We start from the raw sequence: 22,806 nt of genomic DNA on the forward strand, positions 1-22,806 counted from the left end.
CCTCTGCTGGAGCCTGGCAATTGTCCTAGTAGTTCGCATTCCACAATATTTCACAACACTGTTACCAACTTTAGCAGTCTTCTCAAGCGCACTTCAACTCTACCCTGTCCCCCAACGACATCCAGACGCGTAGCCAGGAAGCATCTCAACCCCAGGGCTGATAGCTTTGGCCCACGGCGAATCTCCTTAATCATATCAACCTTTTTTCACGACATATCACCCTTCAATCGAAGGCTTTCCAATAGACCTACGCTGGTTCACCGATGTACGTCCAACCTTCACGTGTCTTCCCTATGTGTCTTGATCCCATTATATCCCACCCCAACGTCTCTTGGTCACAGTCCATCCAGTAGTTCACTTCGTCCTCTGAAGTGCAAGTAACTAACGTGCTTAGATACCCACTCATCGTACCGAACACCATCTCGATATGCCGCACCTCCCACCCGGAACACCACACAACGTCTTGGCCATGATGACACCGGAGACATGGGCGAGTGCGATAGATGGCGCGACTCTCCACGGTCCACCCGATAACACGCAGGTTGGCATCATCAACACGAGCTTCCACTTCACCAGCGCATTTCGGAACCACGATTTCACAAAGGGCATATCTTGTCGAATCATCCGCAGTCAAAAAGATGCCAATGGCTTGTATCAGTCCCTGATCAATGCTCCTGGTACCACGGAGTATCGTGACCCTACCACTAATCAGTTGCACGAGAAATGGAAGAAGCCGTCTGGGAACTAGACCTGGGCCGGAAGCGTGCTCGGGAGAATTGTTCAACAGCTCATCAAGGCCATGCATACGGACTCAGCAGACTTCATGAGCAGTGGGGGAAGTTTCTCTCATGCTCGCAGAGTCGTGGTTTATACAACCACGGTACCACGACGACAACCACTGTACTACGCTGTGGACTACGGTACAGCGGTGACTTAGATGAAGCAGACCTAGCAAAATAAAACTAAAGCTATATAATTAACTGTTCTCTAAATCTTCAACCTATTGATTGTCCTGATGTAGTAGGGTACCGATGCGCATTTCTCCGCTGTTGACCCGCTGCATTAGAGTTGAGTATAAGATCTCCCATGGACCTTTGGAGGGCCTGTCTTCTGGAAGGGCGGTGCAGTTCGCCATGGCCCAAACATGGCCCAGAGGCACTCGACCACTACCTACTTCGTGATTAGAAGCTAAAGCAATCGAAAGAGCTTGAGATGACCGGAGGCACAAATCCTTAGAACTCAATCGACCTTGCGCCATACATTACTGTGACTGTTAGTCGTAGTCCGACTTCTCAAACCAACCAGAGACGATGAATCAGGAGAGGTTGGTAAGCTCCAAGGAAGGCTCAAGTCAGGGATCGTGGGTGATGTCGTCACCATCCTCAGTATGAACGAAGATGTGAACTCGCCATCGATCTGCCGCACGCATCGGTAATCATTGAGTATGCGCATTAACACTAATGCGTGGAAAGAATGCGAGACAAAGAAAGGTGGCTGGAAGATGAGATGCAAAAGCAGGTCATGTTCGGTGATAGCACGTACATAACCGGAAATACCGATAGCGACGGTCAGCCGACATGTTCACATCGCATTCGCAGCGCACAGACCCCCGCGTTTTCCTGCCGTCTCAACCCTATCATTCATTCGTCTCGCACGCCTCACAGTTGGCCGTGCGACAACCCAGAGCTGGACTCGTTCTTTCCTACCAGTCTGATGGCCATAGTATCATGTCGCTCGACCACCGCCTCGTACCGCCCCTTGAAGTCTCCCTGCTCTTTTCCCGTCCACGAGTCAAAAACGGTATACACACCGTCAGCTTCCAGCTCCGGTACCTCCGCGAAATCAATGACCTTGGTCTGAGTCGTATTCAGTGTGTTCAACGCGAAAACATGTACTCCCTTCGAAGACAACCCACTCCAATACTCAGCCGGATGAGTCTGGTTCCAGGTGAAGTCCGCGTTGACACCCCATTTGTAAGGTTTGGCCGCTGCACCAACAACTGGGTCTTGATTAAAGCTGATGAGCTCCGGGTTACTCAAAATCTCCAGGATTTCCGGCTCTATACCATGAAGGGGAGTACCGATGATAAGCGGCGACTTGAGAGCAGCCCAAAGAGCGAAATGAGAGCGGCTTTCTTGGACGGTAAGGTTTCCATTGCCCACTTCGAGCATATCCCAGTCGCCATGTCCCCAGAAGTCGGTATCGTTGTTGTAGAAGGATGCCTAAAGGTCGGTGCATGAGGTTAGTACCTGTCTCACGCGCTGTTCGTGCTAGGAGAATCACTGACATGATTGAGGATAGGCATGAGTCCCCAGGACCACTAAAAAGATAGCAGTATAATGTCAGCGTATGCCACGGATGAATCGCATACGCCAAAGACTCACTTGGTGTTTGTCATACCACTCCGGGTAGATGTCACCCCACATCCTCCAGCTGTGGCCGGTACTGTTACCCCATTGCTCGATGTGGGCATGGCCCCAGGCACATTGCGAGTATTCAATAGTACGGTTCGTCGCAATGAGAGCGTCGCTCATAACCTTGTAACGCACGAAGCTCTTGGATGTCGTCCAGTCGTAGCCTGTGGGCGCGGCAACAGGTCTAGCCTCCCCATCACCACCTGCGGTTTGATTCTCAGCTGGCGGGCCACCTAACCAGTTCTCTGGCCACCATCTGTACTCGTCGTCCCATTCATCGGGGACAGCACAATTGTCATACTTGAGATCTGCATCAAATTAGTGGATAACCGCTGATTATCATGAGAGGCGACCCACAGTCGATTCCCCAGTCGGCAAAAGTCTTCGCATCGACTTGCTCGTGTCCAAGAGAGCCAGCATACCCGCCACATGTTTTGTCTCCCGCATCACCATAGATCCCAAGTTTCAGTCCAAGCTTGTGGATTTCGTCTGCTGTGTGTTTGATGCCGTATGGGAACTTGATGTAATCTGGACGAATTCTTCCTGTGATATTATCGCGCTGGTATGCTTTGTCACTCCAGCTGCAGAAGTGAAGATACAAGGTCAGCGTATATCTCGCACGCAATTCTTCAAAACTTCTTACCAATCGTCAATGTTCACATAATTGTAACCAAGATCTTTCAATCCCAGGGAGATAAGGAGCGCACCAGTATCCAGAAAGACGGTTTCGTTAATTGCGCATTCATACTCGTTCCAGCTACTCCAACCCATAGCGGGTAGACGGCCTGTCCCATCTCGCGACACTAGCGCGTAGCTGGAGCCGACGAGTGCCAGCCCAACGAACACTGAAGGTAGTACCATATTTGATAGTAATAACAAGACAGTTTGTTCCCGTTTGAAATTACTGATGTAACGACCTATATAACACATGCCATGCTCCAAGGATTGTGAGGAAGGATTGCCATTCTTGAAACGGGGCTCGCCCCCGCAACCGCTTTAGGCAAGCACTATAGCGACGGGCGTGAATAATTGCAGGATCTACGACTAGCGGAAATTCCAATGTAGTTTCTCCGAAGACTCGAGAAGTCGTTGGATAAGCTTCAACAGCCAGTCAGTCGTTCGACGACATTACCTTCGTAGCCTCAACAATCCAACCAATGGAGTCAGTCTGTCAGATAGAACCATGGATAAGCTGCCTGGTTCTTTCGGACAACTGTATAGGTGTTTTATTCTTTGTATCAAATAGTCCATCTCTCAATGCTCATCTAGAAAGCCTATGCAGAAAGGAACTAGAATGCTGGCAAGTGATGATCACCAGCGGGATCTTCGGATAGAAGCTCCCCTAGCGTGGATGACATCACGGCTAGCGTCCGCATCCTGCCATACATTCTGCAACTTGATACTGTCCAAGCCCACATCGTTGCTTAGTACTTGTGGCCATGGTGGTGAGCGTGATCATGCTCCTGTTCATCTTGCATGCAAGGCCATTCGGCCCAATAGGCATCGTCCCATATCTCCTGCAGAGTCTCTTCCTTCTCCTCATCGTCTAGTTTCTCGTCTTGCATAATCTTCTCCCATCTCTTCATTTCACTGCGAGTAAGCAGACATGCGTCCAGTCTCTTCGTCAGCCCATCGATATTGAGCTTCTCTCCAATGAACACAATCTCCTGTCGCCTGTCACCCCATTCGCCCTCAAAGTCATTCCTAATGGCCTTCAGTGTATCGTCGTCGGCGCCCCAGTCCTCTTCGGGTACACAACAGAACCATGGCATCTCAGATCCGAGTGTTAGCATTGCGCCTGCACTGCTCCATGAGCCCATCTGGTTGGGACGCGTTGCGAGCCAGAATATGCCCTTACTTCGGTGTAAGCCACCGAAGTAAGCACATGCCTTCTTGTTGGCCAGAATTTGCTCGTCATCCATCGGAGGCGCTGCATCGTCGTCGCTCATCTTATCGGAATCATTTCCAGAGACGCTGGCTCTTCCGGATTCAGATGAACCGTCAACCATATTCTCAACACCCTCTTCTTCTTCTTCGTCGTCGTTGCCATCTTCGTCGTCATCCAAGTCTTCAACCTCTTCTTGTAGAAGGATGAATTTGCCCTCGATGAGCCGGTATAGTTTCAGGGGATTAAATGGCTTGCGGGCGCGATACACGAAAGATCCGATGCCGTACCTGAATGCGAATCAGCCAAAGCACGACGTCGGATGGAGGGTGGCTTACTCTAGTGTTTCCGGCTTAGGCGCAATACGCTTCTTGCCATGAACGTCCATGACTGTCATCTCGTGTAAAGACTGAAGCCACCCAACGCTTGCGACAGCCTCACCGAAGTTGAAAATCCCTGTGTTCTACAGACATGGAGATACCAAGTTAGTATATTTCCCACTTACATTGCATATGACCACAACTTACCAGCATCTCGCGGACGTCTACCTTGGAATACCTGGCTTCGATGATCTTGGCTTTGGGGTTGAGCGACTTAATGTAGGCTCTGACACGCCCTAGAGTTTCTACATCTGCCCTGTCGATCTTGTTGACAATGACAACATTGGCAAACTCAATCTGGTCGGCGAAGAGATCGGAGATAGTCCGCTGATCTTCGTCTGGTACCTGCTCCCTTCCAAACCGGTCTTGTAGGAACTCGGCAGTATCGAACTCGGAAAAGAAGCGGAAGGCATCTACCACGGTCACCATGGTATCGACGGTCGCAATGGTTTTCAACCCGCCGAGCTTCGCACTGTGACGCAAGTTAGCGATAGCCTCGGAGCAACATCTGCTAGTGACTTACACTTTGGCAAACACTTCCTTCTCGTCAGGCTCCATTCCTTCGGCATCAATCATGGCCTCAGTGAGCTCTGTTGTGAAAGTCTCGGCGACCTGCTGCGGCTCACTTATGCCGGAGCTCTCAATGAGCACATGATCAAACCCTTGCTCATTCCAAGCAAGGCGTGCTAGTTCAACGAGTAAGTCGCTTCGCAATGTGCAGCAGATGCAACCATTCTCCATCTATAGTGGTGGAAATACGAAGTCAGCGTGTATCTTCAGTGACTTCATTACGGTTGCAACTTACCTGGATCATCTTTTCTTTGACGCGGATTTCCCCGCTGTTGCTCTTGCTAATTCTACGGCTGATAAGATTCGCGTCGACATTCACGGAAGCCATATCTTAATGCGGATATGCGTGGTCAGCGTATGTCTCACATGCTCTTCGTACAGGGCCATTCATTACCATTGACGATAATGGCGATTCTCAATTCATGGTCTGGTGATTGCAGGATGTGCTTCAGCAGGGTCGTCTTCCCACTTCCCTACAATTCTTAGCACATGGGTTTGCAGGTCTGACTGTCACTTACCAGAAATCCAGACAAAACAGTCACTGGGAGTGGCTTTCGTTCACTCGATTTCGTCTTCATCTTCATCTCCGCACCGCCAGTCTTTCTACGCTTCGCAGGTGGCATAGAGAATGGTTATGGTCGTTTCAAGGTGTTCATAGATTTTGAACTCCTCTCAAAACAGATTGAATGGTTTTTGTATCTGTCTCGTTGCTGTTGTGCGCTCGGCCAATTGAGCACCTCGATGGCTAGGTCGCATCAGCACCAAAGCAACGCACGTTATTCGTCGGCAACGCGAGAGATACCAACGTGGTAACTACCAACCTGGTTACAGTATCCCGTGTTCATCTCGGTGTCGGTACGGAAGTCCAGGTAAATCCTTGATTGGATAGAGTATTTGAAGTAAGTGCCGTTCTAACCCATGATTGTGAACCATGCCCTTCGTATGTACTCCAGCGAGATTTCCTACAGACCTCATTCAGCAGTACTCTTGAAACTTCTTGGATATCATCATCTAAAACCCTTATATATATCTTTCGCAATCCGGCATTTACGGCTCGGGCGCCGCCCACGAGCATGATAAGTCTCCGAGGTTGACTTGGACTTCGGGGTCATGTATTCCAAACGTTCTGGATAATCGAGACCATTCAGATTCACCTGATATATGATATTAGGGTCGTTGTGTTGTTCAGAGCGATCTTGTTGTTGAGCTGCAGAAGGACCCCTAGAAGCCGTGTGCTTATCATGTTGATGAAATCATCAGTCGCACCGCGTTTTCCCCTGCAGTCATCCTTGTCCTTAATACCTCGTGCAAAAGTCTAATACACTTTTTTCAATTGCTGTTGCCCTAGGCTCAGATATTGGGACCGGGTTTCGTCTTTGCGGTCATGCGATCACTGTCCTTCGTTCTGCCGAAGCCAGCACCATATTCCGTTGTAGCATTCAACCTTTCCAGAATATACTCTCCGGCCTTTATTGGTCTCCACCGAGTAGTCTCACCCTCTTTTAGGCATGTCGGCAACGTCTCGATCACTGTATCATAGTTGCAACTGAAGAAAAAAGGCACAGAATACCTCGCCTCTGTGCTTCTATTCACGACCCGATGCACCGTACTTTTGTAGAGCCCATTGGTCCAGCGCATCAGGAAGTCAGCGACGTTTACAATGAGGGCACCAGGGACTCGCGAAGCAATGTGCCATTGTCCGGAAGGTTTCAGGATTTCGAGACCTGGAGTTTCGGAAGTGAGGAGCAGCGTGAAGCACTCGTAATCTGAGTGAGCGCCGAGCCCAACCTGCTCCTCCTGCGTTGATACGAGATTATCTTTTCGACAGGTTTTAGGAGGTGGGTAGTAAAGGAGTCGTGCGATACCACCAGGGTGCGTGGTCATAGAGTCGAAGTAGCCTTCAGGAAGATCAAGCGAGAGAGCAAACAACCGGAACAAATGACGGGCGAGACTAAGGACCTATACGCCCCTGATTAGCATGCCCGTGTGTCTCGCTGATAATGTAAGCAAAATTACTTACAGCGCCGTAGTAATCTTTTACGCCAGCATAAAATCCAGGCAAGTCTTGCTCGTTTGGCCACATATTGGCATTCTCTGTCGACCCGTCCAGGTTTTTGTATTTTCCATCGCCCCCAGTAGGGTCAAGCGCCGCTTCGTACGCGAAGTTGAACACCTCTTTCTCTTCTTTGTCACCAGCAATAGACGTGTATTCACTTGGCTCCCACCCTAGGCCGAACTTGTTATTCTTCAGATGTAGCTCTTCCTTCTTGCTCTGAGGGAGCTCATGCACAAAGCGTTCAGCTTGGCGCAAGACTTCGTTACAGGCTGCTTCGGGGATTTGGTGGTTGGTGATATAGAAGAACCCGACGGTTTCACACGATTGGCGGATTTGGGCTGCGACTGCTTTACGTTTTTCGAGAGACACGGAAAATGAGGGTGTCAAATCAATTATGGGTATCTGAAAGTCCTCATCGGCGACACGATCCTTTGCTGAAAGTCTCGATTGGAGATACTCAGCGGCGCCATTCCGGGCTTCATCGTATGTTGTTTTGTCTGGTACACTTGCCATGATCAATCTGGAGGGCCTGTTTGCGTCTCGAATTCAAGGTGAGAGCAAAGGGTGGGATGCTAAGGCGTAGGGCGGCGCAAGCCTGATAAGGATAGCTAAAGTGGGGTAGGCGCCGGTGATGAACCGGATCTAAGACTTCGCATGCACGTCCATCAGATACCTACCCCGCGTCACTCGTGCCACACAATCTTCTCGCGTTACAGTCCCAGTCATGCCTGATACTCAAAACACTATGCTGTTTACCAACGGCCGGTTCTTCAGTAGCGGTGCAGTGCAATCGGAAGCACGGTTTCACACAACGTTGGCCATTCAAAATGGCAAGGTCAGCTTTATTGGCGATTCTGACGATCCAATCGTCCAATCATACCGAGATGCTGGTGCGAAAATGACCGATCTTGGTGGAAAGCATGTGCTTCCTGGATTCATCGATGCACACATGCAAGTGATCTCCCACTGTCTGTTTGTTGGGAAAGCGCTGACTTCGCACACCAAATATCAGGCACTTTTTGATGCTTGGTCAGTCGCTACACAAAGTTGATTTAGATCACGCGAAGGATCTGGACGAGATTCGATCGCGTATTCTAAACTACGCAAAAGCAAACCCGGACAAACCGCGCATAATGTGTAAAGGCTGGATGCATTCCATGACTAACGGGGAGGCCAAGGCGAGCATGCTGGACGATCTTGACGTTGGCGGAAGACCCATATACATAGATTCCAAGGACATTCATTCGTGCTGGTGTAACAGCGCAGCTTTAAGAGAGATGGGTGTTCAGGATATGGAGGCGCCGGCCGGCGGAACAATCGAAAGGGACGCAGACGGCAATGCTTCGGGTCTTTTGAGCGAAGCTTGCGTGCTTTTAATCGTCTGGCCATATCTGGCAAAGGTCACGCCATTAGACGAGAAAATGGCAGCTTTGAGAACTGCAATCAAAGCATACCATGCGGTTGGCTGTACCGGCTGCATTGACATGGCGATGGATGAGAATGCCTGGGACGCTATTCTTGCTTTACGATCCGCCGAAGGACTGCCACTGCGAGTCGCTGCTCACTGGTGCATCATGCCAGGCGATGGAGAGGAGCATCGATTGCGGCAGGTTGAGCGTGCTATCAAGCTGAGTCAAGAGTTCAATAACAACACGAGCCCGGATTTGAGAATCGTTGGTATCAAGGTCATCTGTGATGGAGGTAAATTACGACAAGATACATATGATAGACACATGCTGACTTTGTATCAGTTATCGATGCCTGCACTGCTGCATTAGCGGAACCTTATACGTCCAATGGTCATTTCGAGGGTCCTATCTGGACGCCTGAAATGCTCGATCCCGTGGTCAAAAAAGCCATCGATGGCGGATTGCAATGCGCATTGCATGCAATCGGCGATCAAGCCGTTCACAATGCAGTCAATGTCCTCGAAAAGTATGGCAATCGTGGTCAAAGGCACCGTATCGAACATCTCGAACTCACCGCGCCGGAAGATGCAAAGCGACTTGGTCAGCTGGGCATTACAGCGAGCATACAGCCGGTACACTCCGATCCTGCCATTCTTCGTGCTTGGCCAAAACTCCTTGGCCCCGAACGAGTGAAGCGGGCATTCGCATACTCTGACTTCGCAGACCATGGCGCACCACTCGCTATTGGCTCAGATACACCTACAGCACCCTACGCACCTTTGCCAAATTTGTACGTTGCAACCACCCGTAGATCAGCGAGACAACCGCAGGCTGGTGACGAGCCTGTCAATGAGAACTTCAAGCTTGAGTTGACCCAGGCAGTAGCTGCTGTAACAGAGGGCGCAGCTTATTCTTCTTTCGCCGAAGGTCGTGTAGGTAGTCTGGAAGTTGGAAAGATGGCGGACTTCTGCGTGGTGGACATGGAGTGGAAAGGGGAAGAGTTACTCAAGGCCAAGGTATTGGAAACGTGGTTCGAAGGAAATCAGGTGTATAGTGCGTAGACGTCGCTACCATTTGGGTAGAAAGTTTACCGTACAAACACGAGAAACGATGCTGTGGCACGATTCCGGGCGCCCGCCACAGGATTGACTTTCAGACGTCATGGTGACCAAGCACATGTCAAATACTAGTCGAGTCTAGTCGCTGCTATGATTACACCAACATAGTGATAACTGCCGAACACAACCCTGTGAGTGAATTCATGTAACAGCACAATGCGCATACGTAGGAATGATCTCATGGGCCCTGGGAATGCCTGAGAAAACTTCAAGGATAGTTACACAGGAGCAACCGCCATGTGCCGCTTATGGCCATCACGACCGCAGCGATGCGCATGCAATGGCTTTGCACTTCACTATATCTAAAGATTTTTTTTTCCAATACTGGCAGTCACATACTATCCACGTATCAGCGGTGGGCCTGAAACACCAGGTGCAACCCTGCAACTTCGCATGTTTCATCACCTCGACTCGACCTACCCAGACAACGTCTCGAACTCAAGTGCGGTATGCCTCTCCGCATCTCTGCCATGATGATTTACTCGCAAAAGACGGCTTAATTTCCGTCACGTTGTTGCACGTCATTCCTGTCCGTTTTAGCAGCTCTTATCGAGGTTTGACATGCATCTGAATAGCCTTACGTGGTGAGGCATGATCCTCTGTGTTTCGAAATCCGATGGATGCCATCATGGGTCGTACTTGGATAAATTGGTCGATTGCCGCCTTCCGTCGTTCGCAGATCCACTTGCACATCTCGCACGCTATATCGACATCAGCACTCGTTCTATAACCACTCTGATCTTCTCATCTTGTGTAGCGGTCGCATCCCAGATACATCCGCATTCTCGAACCAGTCGAGAAGATGTTGACGAACCGTCGCTCGACCATGATGGTCCCTCCCAATCGCATGCCCAGCTGGCATCCCCACTCGAAAGGCACCATGCCGCAACAGCCTGCATCTGCGCCTCTTGCGATCGATACCGAAGCGCCCTTAAGTCGTACGCCTGCCATTCTGATATCTACGATAAATGACCTGCCAGGTCATCGCGTTATCCGCGTTCTTGGTGCTGTCCACGGAACCACGAGCGCGACGCGCAAGGACACAAAATCTTTCATCAAGAACATCGCAAGCACGTTCAGCAGTAATTGGGGAGAGGCAAAGAGCGTAACAAGTATCGTGTATCAAGCACGCGATCAAGCACTTGATAGGCTCGTGAAAGAGGCGATAAGCAAAGGTGCCAATGCAATTGTCGGATTGGACGTTAGAGAAAGTGAAATACTGGGATGCATTGTGGTAAGCGTTAGCGGAACAGCCGCTTGGGTTGAGAAAGAGAGTCCGATCAAAAGGGATAGTGCGCAAGAGGCTGATCCCTTTCGATGACAATGTATACAAGGCGGAAGGCTTTGGTGTGCAGTATGGCTAAAAGGGATTTTGAGCAGGTAATGGAACAATGCAGCACTACCGATAGATTGCGACTTGAAAACGTTGATTTTCTTCGAGAGCGTGGTATTTGGGACCAGGTATCCACTTTTTCTTCCCCTCGGGACTCTCACTGATTCGAACGACTCTTTTGCTTTTTCGCGGGACTCATTCAAGACGACTACACTGATCAGGCAAAGAAGCTGCCGTCATCGTTGGTCTGGCAGTAATTGAACTTTTCCTCGCAAAGCGACTTTCCGCAACGGAAATTAATCACCCGAGCTATGGAAGCGCTGACTTGCCCCACATCGGATTGCTTCACCGTCTTGCCTTGGGAACCAGCATTAAGCTCCGCGAGTTGCTTGCTATCGTGAGCATCTTTCGAGGGCGAACGCAAAGACGGGGTTTCTGGGCGCCAAATTCTCTCATATCCGTACCGCTCGGACACTGGCGGGCGCTAGTACCAGAGTAGCATTTTAGCCGCGTCTGAGGCCGATGCGACATTTGACGGCGAAAGCACCGAGCCGCGATGAAGCGGAGACCCCAGCATGCCCCAGATCATTTCCGCAGCCTCGGCAAGCAAGTGGAGACGTCTTATGCCACCGGTCAAGCTCCACAAGACGGATGGTAGTTGAACATAGATAGTAGGGCCAATGCCACTTGAGAGTCTTTAGCATAGCAACCAGATGCTATTTACCTAGCAACAATTTTCGCACATCGTGGATTGAAGCACGGCATATCGCCTGCTTTCCACGAGCCAAGAAGTCGGACCTCGCATCATGCCAGGTCGAGAGGGGTCGCTGCATCCCCCGACATGGATGCATGGATCGTCAGGAACTAACCCTCGACTTCATCCAATTCTTCCGCTCGTTGACGCCAAAATCCTCCAATGACGGGTGGCGCACCCCAAGCTCTCTTGCCTACCCGCCACTGAACCGGGAAATGTCATGACGAATGTACCGGCACCAGGTGTGGATATTACACGATTCTCCCTGTGGCCAAGACCCGGCGTGGCTGGTAAGCCCGTGATTCTAGGGAACGGTTAGTGAACTGGGAGACGAGTGGAAGTATAAGGTTGGCAGGAAGGTCGTTTGTTGGAGTTACCAGCAATCCATCGTCTTTTGATCGCAAAGATGGTGCTTTTCAGGGGAATTGCAGCTGCAGCCTGCGCTACTTCTGCGCTTGCTGCCGACATCATCGTCCAATTGTCAGGTGTGTCTCTGTATGAACTGAATGTGAGACGTATACTAACCCGGCATAAGGTGGAAACTTGACTGGTAAATTCGGACACTCTTACGGCTACGGTTTCCTCCACGAGGTATTTCATCCTAGTCGATGACTACATGTCGTATGCTCACTATTGCTCAGGATATCAACAACTCCGGCGATGGCGGAATCTACGCCGAGCTGATCCAAAACCGTGCTTTCCAGTACAGCCAAAACTTTAGTGTTTCAACCGACCACTATTTCTCTATCAATGGTGCTGCGCTCAGCATTGAGATGTTGGATGAGCCACTTTCCGAGCAACTGCCGGCATCTATGCGTGTATCTGCAGGCAATGGCACTTCCAACTCCAGCAAGATTGGTTTCAAGAACGAGGGTTACTGGGGTATGGACGTTCGTGTGCAGACCTACACCGGATCTTTCTGGGTCAAGGGCGCATACAATGGCGTTTTCACCGCATCGCTCGAATCAAACTTGACAAGCGATGTATTTGGATCCGTTGAGATTCCCTCCAAGTCCGTTGCGGATGACTGGACCGAGCATACCTTCGAGCTCGTCCCCGAGAAGGATGCGCCCAACTCGAACAACACCTTTTCCATCACCTTTGACAGTGCCGCAGCCAGCGCACTCGACTTCAACCTCATCTCCCTCTTCCCGCCCACTTACAAGAACCGCAAGAACGGTCTCCGTATCGACATTGCTGAGGCTCTTGCGGACATGAACCCTACCTTCCTCCGCTTCCCTGGCGGCAACATGCTTGAGGGTCTCCGAAACGACTCGTACTGGGACTGGAAGGATTCTCTTGGTCCTCTGAGGTATCGCCCTGGTTTCCAGGGTGTATGGGGATACCAGCAGACTCACGGTCTCGGTCTCATGGAGTACCTTGAGTGGGCGGAGGACATGGGTCTCGAGATCGTGCTCGGTGTCTGGGCTGGGTAAGTTCTGGTTCTACGCAATGCATATGAGACATGTACTGACTTGGTTTCTTCACTTCTGCAGCCTTGCTCTAGATGGTGGTGTTACACCCCAGCAGGATCTCCAACCCTTCATCGACGATGCTCTCAACGAGATTGAGTTTGTTCGCGGTCCAGTCAACTCCACTTGGGGTGCTCGCCGTGCTGAACTTGGACATCCCGAGCCTTTTGAGCTGAACTATGTCGAAATCAGTAACGAGGACTGGCTTGCTGGTTATCCCGGTGGCTGGGAATCTTACCGAGCATACCGCTTCCCGCTCTTCTACAATGCCATCAGCAAAGCCTACCCTGACATCCAGGTCATTTCTTCAGCCGCTTCTAGCGATCCCGCTGGCGAGGCGCCTATCTTCGGCCCCAACAACGTCAATGGCCAGGTGTTGCCTCTTGACGCAATTGGTGACTACCACCCATACCGCGAGCCAGACGAGCTTGTTTACGAGTTCTCCCGCTTCGACAATGACGCTGGACATATTGTTGGCGAAGTTGCAGCTACCCACGTCAATGGTGGTATCCGCTGGGAAGGCGACCTGTACCCCTTTCCATGGTGGCAAGGTGCCGTCGGCGAGGCCGTATCTCTGATCGGTTACGAGCGCAACTCTGACCGCATCCCTGGTACTTTTTATGCCCCGGTTCTAAAAAACAATAACAGATACCAGTGGCCAATCACACTCATCCAGTTTGATGCTGACCCGAAGCGCACCACCAAAGCCGTTACCTGGTACTGCTGGAGTCTCTTCGCCCACCACCCCATCTCGCACACACTCCCCACGCACTCCAACTCTTCCTACGGACCGCTCTACTGGGGTGCTGGATACGACGAGAAGCGTGGTGGTGCCATGGTGTGGAAGGGTGCAGTGTACAACACCACCAACCACGTGGACGTGCCTGTAAGCGTCCAGTTCCAAGGTGTTGCTCCAGGAGCTTTGGCCAACCTCACCTACCTCACCAACTCTGTCGGCGACCCATACATGTACAATGACCCGTTCACTGGAGTCAACATCGTCAACACTACCAACATAATTCTCACTGCTGGAAGTGATGGCGCATTCCGCTTCACTCTGCCCGAACTCAGTGTCGCAGTGTTGGACACCGAGATTTCTGGTGGAAACAGCACTCAGAGACGGTTATAGAGTTCTATCTAGAGATTAGTCATAGTGCGATGTCATAAATGAAGCAGTTTTTGATGATACGATAACAGAATTCAAACATGAGGTATTTGCCAAGAGTGAATTTGTCAATATGGAAGTTGACATTGATGGTTTTGGTGTTTGTCCTGCTGGCAGTCATATCGCAAGATATCCTATGCACCTGCAGATTGGCCAATTGAACTCTGCTTGCACGTCAGGCCAAAAAGAGCACGAGCAGACGGTATCCTGTGCGAAAGCACAGTGATTTCCTCTTTTCCCTTCCAACATGCGATATATTGTTCTCACGCTGATCTATCTAGAGACCATTGTCAGTAGATTTCCATCGATATTCGAATTGCACTACGACTCCAAATGCGAGCGATCTTGAAGCGGTTTCAACCATCGTAGACTCCGCCGATGGGCATGTACCCTGGCGGTCCTAAATAGCTGTCCTTGACCCCGCCCCTGGTATCCAAAACAAGCTTCTCCAAGTAAACCTCAGGACTATTAACACTCCAACGGAGCGTATGAGTCCCTTCCGTTGTCGCGCCGAGACTGACTTTCTTTGTCCATACCTGGTTCATTACGTTGTTCGTCCATTCCGGTGGCACATCGCCTGCATCTTTCGGATCGCCTAGCACACGTGTGAAGTTTTGAGGAGCGTCATCAAGAGAGAGCGAGAATTCCATGAGAAGGTTGGGGTCTGTGTCTAAACCAGCGTTGATGTAGATGGTGGCGTTGAGGGCAGAGGTGTCTTTGAAGAGGTAGATATCGTATTCAACATATGCAGATTTCGAGCCGATAAGAGAAGCCCGAGCAGCGTGGAAAGGCCGCAGAGCGATGGAGCCGGACTCAGTACGCGTTCCAAGGTATGGGACGTGGGCAAATGCTACAGCATCCCTCGTAGTTTCGTTGTTTAGCGAGGAGGAAGAGCGCTGGAAGTGCGGGCTTTCAATCGATATGTAACCGGCTGTTTCCGGGAAACCGCGGAAATTGGTGGGTACTTTCTTATTTTGTACCGGAATACGTATGATATCGTAATACGGATAAAATGACGGTGTTGATGTCAAGCCAACCTTTACCGTATCGTTGTATCCCTCCGGTACCCGTGTCCAGTCAATGGCGACGTTGAGGCGTTGCTCGTCGGCTGTATAGTTAAGTCGACCCGAGCTAGGAGTGATTGACAGCCAATCCACTGGGATATCACCAAGTTGCCAGTCGAGTGGGACGCGGTAGTCGCCTCGCATGAACAGATCTATAGTTCGCCTGGATGGTCCATAGGGACTCATTTCTGGGAGCTGGGCTGGGGATTTGGTGAAAGGCATCGATGGATCGATGGACTCAGCCCACCGACCCTGGTCGAGTGGACTGTTAGAGCCCTCTGCATAGATGCCGAGGTTGCCAACGGAGAACTGCATGTTCTGGCGCAGTTGAACAAAGGAAAGGTTTGAGATTATGTCGCGAGAGGGATTCATCCAGTTCTTTGGCTTTCCGATATCGAATGTTTCAAGCTTGGCCTGAGACATGATGTTTTTCCATTTGCCGTCGAGGAGGGCATCGAAACCTTCAACCAGATCGTAGTCATATTCGAAGTCTGTAAGAACCTGGTGGGCAAGTGCGTTCGCCGAGTTCCTCCGTTCCATGGCATGTCGGTAGTTGAGTCCCGTACTGTAAAAGCGGAGGAGGTATGTGGTCAGTGTGTATCTTCCAGGCATCTCTTAGAGCCACAACTTACCCGATGTTTACTGCGTAGTATGTAGCGCCCGATACTATAGGATAGAAAACGAGCTCATAATACGTGGCTTTGTACGTCTCCGGGATGCGGTCAAATAATGTTTTGGTTTGATCAGCGAGCATGTTCCATCTTGCTAGAATCCTTTCCGCTTCATGGTAATTCAATACCGAGTACGTGTCTGGCTGGACCATCTCAAAGCGGCGCATCCCGATGAGGTGGTTAAATTCCATCAGTAGAGCTGCGACATCCGCATATTCGGTTCCGAACTCCCGCTCAGAGTAGAGGCGCAGATATTCTGGTATCATGTCGAAGTCAAACTTCGAGATATCCCAAGCTAAGTCCATGGCGAAGCCAAAGGGTTGCTCCAGGGGCTTGATATCGCCTACGTTGAAGACCCAGACCTCGCTTGCCTCGCGCCAGTAAGCTTGCAAAAGTTCCTTCAAAACTTTCGGCTACGCTTGTCAGCTATTGACGCCCTTCGTGAGAAGTGGTTACTAACCAAGCTGTTGGTGTTTGACCACTTGTACGATCGTGGCCTACCAAAATACTCGAAGTGGAAGTAAACACCAGCACCACCTTCTCTAGCAGTCTCATTACCAGTGGGCAGCCGCAAAATCTGGCCATGGTTGTCGTCGGGCATGATGATGGTAACCTGAACACGGGTATATAGAAGTCAGCATATATCTCACGTGCAGTCTGTATGGAGAGATTACGTACGTCATCAGGCGGACTTAGTCCAGCAGCATAGTAGGTCGCGACTTCCTTGTAAATTGTCCATGCCTCTACATCTCATTAGCATGCCTCCCACCTGATTTGTCAACTGTGTTACTTACGGTTCACTTTCTGGTCACCCAGAACTTCTTTGAAGATCTGGCGCTCGACTTCAAACACTTCTCGGAGGATCTCTAGAGCATCGTCTCCCACAATGGCGCTATCACTAGGACCACGCATGCCCAGAGTCACATAGCTCTCGTTGTTTCCCATTCTGCGAATGCCCTCTTCCATGAAGCGTGTGACGTTGTCTTTGTTCAATCTCCAATCCCATGGCCCAGTTAGAGTCGCGTTCCACTCATTTGTTGCTCTTTGCATCGGCTCATGATGGCTCGTGGAGACTACGATGCTGTAGTTATCTGCAAGCTGCTGGTTTCCTGGGTCATCGGTGAAGAAGATGTTGCCCGGGGCTGGCGTTGATGATCCCCACATGGCAGGCCACAAATAATTGGCTTTCAGTCGAAGAAGTAGATCGAAAACATGCGAGTAAAACTCGGTGTCTAGGGGACGGTAGGAGGAGTTGTGCTGCGCGGCCCACCAAGTGACAAGCGCTGGAGCTTCATCATTAATGAAAAGCCCTCTGTATTTGACTGACGGTGGGCCATGGACAGTGGCTTTTGGTAAAGCAAAAATGGCGGTGTGTTTCTTCGTGGGTACATCTGCCCACCAATGGTATCTGATTCAGATCATTAACAGACGTCTACATGCACAAGACGTACACACTTACGGAGATTGCCCACTCTGTTCTGCGAGTGTGTGTATTCCGAAGATAGTTCCGCGTTTATCGCTACCCACAATGACCAACGCCCGTTCTACTCCAGCTATCGGATTGGCGATAACAACAGTCTTAAAAACTTCCCACCTCCCCTCGACATCTGAGATGTCGAGACCTTTCTCGGCGGATATTTGACGAATAAGTTTCGATCCCACAGAGCCAGCGATGACTCCGGTTGCTGATGTTGAGACTGTAGAGTTGGTGGTGACATTGTTAAGCGCGGGTCGGGTCCCAGTGATCTGTTCGAAGTCATCCGCTAGACTTCTGAGCGCGATGTGAATACCTAAAAAGTCATCCGCATCGGCTATGAGGGTGGCACCAGCAATATCCAAGGTTTGATCTCCAGCCTCGAAGCCTACAAACTTTTCCTCAAGCAGCGCATACACTGTGAAATTTGAAAAGGCACAAATGGCCACGAAAAGATTCAGTATCCACATTGCTGGAGAACAAAAACTGGGCGTAGGTACCTAGCTGAGCTACGAAGGCGCTTGACCTGAAGATTATAACATTACCTTCGGTGTAATGAAAGATGGGCGGGGAAGTACCCCGGACTGGAAATGCTCCCTGCGGAGAGGACGCACAACCGCGTACGGTTTTCCTGCTTCCCCATGAGAAACTCGCCAACTATTGGCCTCGCGGCGGATGGTCCTGATCATCCTTGAACTGCATGCTAGGGGAGCTGGAGCGATCATCTGGGGTCGCTAAGCCCAGAGTGGAACTCAGCCTGTCGGTCGAAAGTACATCTGCAAGCTCGGGTCAAAGTCATCCGCGTCCAGTACGTACTGCAGAGAGCGGAGATCGCGGACGCCGCATCTGAGCACGCCATACAAGGAAAAAACCGACCGCCACCTCTGTAGTTGTCTAGGTAGAGTATTGCTACACAAGAGAGATTGATTGCTCTTCCTGTAGTTGCTTTAGTAGAGTGTTATAATGTAAGAGGTATTAAAAATGCTACTCCTGTAGTTGTTTAGGTAGGGCATCGCTACACAAGAAGGATTAATTACTCTTCCTGTAGCTGCCTAAGTAGGGTGTTCAATTTTTCTCTTGTATAGCGTGGGAGCATAACTTTGTCCTAACGTGGATTGCGAAGCTGTGGCCGTACGGCACCGCGTATTTAGCGTGTCTTCCCCGCATCACGCTCGATGGCAGCTACGGAGTAACCTCGGATGCTAGCAGTATTCTGACTGAGCTTCGCGTGTACTGGATTGATACTTGCCTTGATTAAATGACATTCATGGACAATTTTCCATTACATATCCAGCGTTGTTCAGTGCAACTGGGCCGAGATCGCGTGTGTGGATGATGACGTCACGTATCTTAGCGCTGATTCCCTTACTGACGCGCTTTCCCACAAGCAAACTCCTGTCTCGACAACAGTGTCTTCAGCATATCACTGAGCATGTCTTTATAATGTCTCCATTTTATTTTTTGTTTTTCCCTCGTTTGATCTTCACTGCGATTTGTTTGCTGCATCGTTACAAATCGTTCCCCAAAGCTCAAACCCAATGACTATCGTGACACAGTAGGCCTCCCAGGAGACCAAAAAAAGCGACTTTACACTCTCGTACTCGTACATGTGTCCTCAACCTCCGTTTTCACTTGGGGCTTCTGAGATGCACAGCGTATATACTATCCTCACCTTTGATCCACAGCGTCACGAAGCAATACCATAGTACACCCATCCCACCCATGGTACAGCAATGACCCATAAACGATGAGCGACTCACAATTACTGAACCACTATTGCCACCATAGCCACCATAGCCAAAGACCATATATGATTCATATATGTGTCCAGGACCACAATTCTCTCACCTGGGGCTTCTTGCCCACGCGGCGTTTCTTGTTGCATTGCGCCGCCTTCTTCACCGCGAGAGCTTTACGGCGTTGCGCAGGCGCGCGTACGAGTTCTACAACTAATTTGATGAGTTAGTTGTCTAATACAGGTTATTAAGATAAGCTCTCTGGTTGCCCTTGCCCTGACCTGACACGCTGGACATCGACTTCTTGTGTGCACGAGGCACCGGCGAAGAAACACGACTGTAAACCATAAGTCCACGAGAGTATAGAATTCGCTTTCTTAGTCTCAGTAGAGGCCTGATCATGCTTAGAGAACGCGTGTCAGCCTCTTACCTTGCCGCAAATTTCATACGAACTCCATGAGATACGCTGTGGTGGATCATTGTCCCGTTCCTCGGCTTGTTCGTGTTCACGCCCAACCTGTTTCTGCTCTGGTGGAGCTGGTCCCTTGAACCTGATATGAATTCTACCCAGTATCAAGGAGGAGCAGCTAGTTTTCCTGATTCGTAGAACGCGTATTCACTAGCCAAGGGGATTTCAGCACGCATCTTCAATGCCTTCAACGACTTATATTACACTGGGTATTTCTTTCCTCATAGTAAGGCTCCCTTTTGGTCTCTCAATGTCTAGTTACGTCGACTGAAAAGCAAGATAACGCAAATGTCGATCAAAAACACACCCTATCAGCGGTGAACGCAGACATACAACGAAAACCGACATCCAGCAAGCTTCCCACCACCATGTCCGCCTGGCCCAGCCAGAGTATGGGCATCCATTGGCATCGACTCTTCCGATGACCCAAGGATCTACACACCGCCACCCCACCTCGGCGCATTCAGGATTATGCCCATCAAACACCCAGAAATGAGACCAGCGGAAGGGAGAGTGATGATCCAGCCCATATAAATCCAAGCAACCATGCGCCAGTTGATCGTCCTCCAGGTACCATTGCAAAGACCGACGCCGACAGTGGCGCCAGTGATACACTGAGTAGTCGAGACAGGGAGGGCAAGCTTGGTAGCCAAGATCACAGTAATTGCCGCGCCCAACTCCATCGAAAATCCACGTGCTGGCGAGTGCAGAGTAATCTTATTTCCGAGCGCTCGCATGATGTTGTAGCCGTAGGTCCAGAGACCAGCAACAATACCGGCACCTCCAAAGGCGAGAATCCAGACAGGAACAGGCACCTTGCTGGAGATCTCGCCGGTTGACCAGATGAAATAGATGGCGGTGTATGGGCCAATGGCGTTGGAAACGTCGTTGGCCCCATGAGCAAAAGAGGCAGTGGATGCAGTCATGATTTGCAGGAAAGAGTAGGTGTATTCAGCCCTGTTGTCGTAATGCTCACCAGTAGCATGGATCTTTTCAATATCGCCAGACAGAAAATCCTTGTGGCTTTGTTGAGAAACAACGTCTTGTTCAACACCGTGGAATATGGCAAATCTGATCCACCAGAAAGCGACGGCAGGAGTGTACCACGGCCCTGGGGGAGGCTGCTTCTTGGGTGTGGAGAGTTGCCTCGCGGGAGTGGCAGTAACTGGATGAGGAGATTCGACAGGAACGATATCAGAGTCGGAGCTAGTGGCCTTTGGGTTTGTAGATTGAATCGCACTCTTCTCGATGTCATCGTGTACTGGTTGACCTTCTCCAGCCCGCTTTGCCTCGAGCTCCTCAGCGGTAAGATGTCCGGCATAGAAGTCCGGAATGTTGCCAACAGGCATGCCCTCTGGGCATGGGGCGGGTTCGGGGCGGCGGAGGAGGAGAGGACCTTGGATTAGTTGCCAGTTCTTGAGTTCCCAGTCGTCCTTGATGATGCGACGGTACAGGAAGGGGATGAAAACTTCAATTTGAAGGTTAGCAGAGTAACCATCCAACTTCAGGGATTTGGAAACTTACATGTAGCAACCACGAGGGCAACAACTACACCAACAACGATAGAAACCCACACAGCTTGGACGTTGGTAAGGTCTATCTTCGCAGAGCCACCCTTCCAGCAAATAAGGAGGGATAGTAGGAAGGAGGTGACGAAGAAATAGATGGGAACCATGATGAAGGCCTTGTACACTGGGTTTTTGCGGCGCATTACACCGTACTTGGTGATCAAGAATATGATAGCACCAAAACAGCCGGAGATACCAGGCGCGATACCCCAGGCGGCGAAGACCTGAGACACACCCTTGAATGACCAGTTGACGCCTTCGGGGCCAGAAGCGGCAATACCAACACCGATGACACCGCCCATGATTGAGTGGGTTGTGGATACAGGCATCGTGCACCGAGTTGCGATAGTGAGATAGGTTGCGGATCCGACAATTGCGCACATCATGGCCAACATGAGCACCGATGGGTCCTAAATGATCGGTTAAAGAATTAGCCCATGATCAACATGTATTCTGTTGGGGGATACTACTTACACTTTCAAACAGGTCTATGCTGATGACTTTGGTGCGGATGGTATCAGTGACGCGGGAACCGACCAGCATCGCTCCAGCGAACTCCATCACCGAAGCAATGCACATAGCTTGCTTGAGAGTCAAAGAACGACTGGCCACAGATGTAGCAAATGAGTTGGCCACATCATTGGCTAGAGTTCATGGTCAGTGAAGTTTACTCGTGTGCTTGATATGTTTTAAACAAACCTCCAATGTTCCACGCATCCAGGAACGCGAAGATGGTGCCAATGGCAAAAATGTAATCGAACTGTGGAAGGGCCGACATCTTGATAGTCCGTGGTCACACTGGACTGGTCGTGCTGAACGAGTACTGCTTGAGTTTCATCTCAACGAGACACGACACAATCTATATACCTACTATCTCAACACATGTGAGATCTCACCATTCAGCGACGGAGAATCTTGTAACGCAACACTCGGGACAGGCATCCAACCAGCGCTCGTAGTGGTCTCATGTGCGCCTCCAAAACACCATGTTGGGATTGGCACGGTGTCCAGAAGGCCTTGTCGGATAGGACCAGCTTCTAGGCAGCTTGGAAGATGTGATTATCACTGATATCTGGAGACTGGTTGGCGATTCCGACGACGGGTGCTGTCCCATTCGGCATCTCCGCCGATATGCAATTGTGTGGGATGGAAGCATTCGCTTGGCGCCAGGATTCCGCTGGAGACTAGTGTCCACTTTAGGTTAGCGGTAATGACGACGATGAGCCAATCACAGTCACCCTCTGGAGCACGGGTTGGCCATGATGGTC

At 50.5% G+C, this 22,806-nt stretch overlaps 7 protein-coding genes across 7 annotated transcripts; 2 read left to right on the top strand and 5 right to left on the bottom strand.

Moving 5' to 3' along the window:
• Positions 1–1,658: 1,658 nt before the first annotated feature.
• ACET3X_003298 (uncharacterized protein) lies at positions 1,659–3,275 on the bottom strand (the record flags this gene model as incomplete). Its single annotated transcript, XM_069448557.1, has 5 exons — positions 1,659–2,222; positions 2,288–2,320; positions 2,385–2,722; positions 2,772–2,995; positions 3,058–3,275. 5 exons carry the CDS (start codon positions 3,273–3,275, stop codon positions 1,659–1,661), a joined length of 1,377 nt encoding a protein of 458 aa, XP_069309845.1.
• A 563-nt stretch (positions 3,276–3,838) lies between these two features.
• Positions 3,839–5,872, bottom strand: ACET3X_003299 (uncharacterized protein; the record flags this gene model as incomplete). The annotated part of the gene is made up of 7 exons (XM_069448558.1): positions 3,839–4,589; positions 4,638–4,762; positions 4,827–5,151; positions 5,203–5,414; positions 5,485–5,579; positions 5,644–5,722; positions 5,768–5,872. The coding sequence occupies 7 exons, from the start codon at positions 5,870–5,872 to the stop codon at positions 3,839–3,841; spliced, it is 1,692 nt and encodes a 563-aa protein (XP_069309846.1).
• Positions 5,873–6,775: 903 nt separating this feature from the next.
• On the bottom strand, positions 6,776–7,818 carry ACET3X_003300 (uncharacterized protein; the record flags this gene model as incomplete). Its single annotated transcript, XM_069448559.1, has 3 exons — positions 6,776–6,795; positions 6,860–7,208; positions 7,270–7,818. 3 exons carry the CDS (start codon positions 7,816–7,818, stop codon positions 6,776–6,778), a joined length of 918 nt encoding a protein of 305 aa, XP_069309847.1.
• Positions 7,819–8,027: 209 nt separating this feature from the next.
• Positions 8,028–9,932, top strand: ACET3X_003301 (uncharacterized protein). Its single transcript, XM_069448561.1, has 3 exons — positions 8,028–8,256; positions 8,318–9,006; positions 9,057–9,932. The coding sequence occupies exons 1-3, from the start codon at positions 8,030–8,032 to the stop codon at positions 9,773–9,775; spliced, it is 1,635 nt and encodes a 544-aa protein (XP_069309848.1). The 5' UTR covers positions 8,028–8,029; the 3' UTR covers positions 9,776–9,932.
• Positions 9,933–12,325: 2,393 nt separating this feature from the next.
• On the top strand, positions 12,326–14,520 carry ACET3X_003302 (uncharacterized protein; the record flags this gene model as incomplete). Its single annotated transcript, XM_069448562.1, has 4 exons — positions 12,326–12,404; positions 12,455–12,510; positions 12,561–13,351; positions 13,416–14,520. The coding sequence occupies 4 exons, from the start codon at positions 12,326–12,328 to the stop codon at positions 14,518–14,520; spliced, it is 2,031 nt and encodes a 676-aa protein (XP_069309849.1).
• Positions 14,521–14,912: 392 nt separating this feature from the next.
• Positions 14,913–17,455, bottom strand: ACET3X_003303 (uncharacterized protein; the record flags this gene model as incomplete). Its single annotated transcript, XM_069448563.1, has 5 exons — positions 14,913–16,185; positions 16,253–16,704; positions 16,752–16,904; positions 16,970–17,034; positions 17,086–17,455. The coding sequence occupies 5 exons, from the start codon at positions 17,453–17,455 to the stop codon at positions 14,913–14,915; spliced, it is 2,313 nt and encodes a 770-aa protein (XP_069309850.1).
• Positions 17,456–20,404: 2,949 nt separating this feature from the next.
• Positions 20,405–22,316, bottom strand: ACET3X_003304 (uncharacterized protein; the record flags this gene model as incomplete). Its single annotated transcript, XM_069448564.1, has 4 exons — positions 20,405–21,438; positions 21,495–21,948; positions 22,013–22,182; positions 22,238–22,316. 4 exons carry the CDS (start codon positions 22,314–22,316, stop codon positions 20,405–20,407), a joined length of 1,737 nt encoding a protein of 578 aa, XP_069309851.1.
• Positions 22,317–22,806: the final 490 nt, after the last annotated feature.

Source organism: Alternaria dauci, chromosome 2 (assembly GCF_042100115.1).
Source record: "Alternaria dauci strain A2016 chromosome 2, whole genome shotgun sequence".
Classification (NCBI taxonomy): Eukaryota; Fungi; Ascomycota; class Dothideomycetes; order Pleosporales; family Pleosporaceae; genus Alternaria; species Alternaria dauci.

What these genes read in the sequence shown, in the direction of transcription:
- ACET3X_003301 (XM_069448561.1), top strand. Translation starts at nt 8,030, where the DNA reads ATGCCTGATACTCAAAACACTATGCTGTTTACCAACGGCCGGTTCTTC. An exon ending in GGATTCATCGATGCACACAT is followed by an intron (nt 8,257 to 8,317) that starts GCAAGTGATCTC and finishes ACCAAATATCAG; the next exon opens with GCACTTTTTGATGCTTGGTC. An exon ending in CAAGGTCATCTGTGATGGAG is followed by an intron (nt 9,007 to 9,056) that starts GTAAATTACGAC and finishes ACTTTGTATCAG; the next exon opens with TTATCGATGCCTGCACTGCT.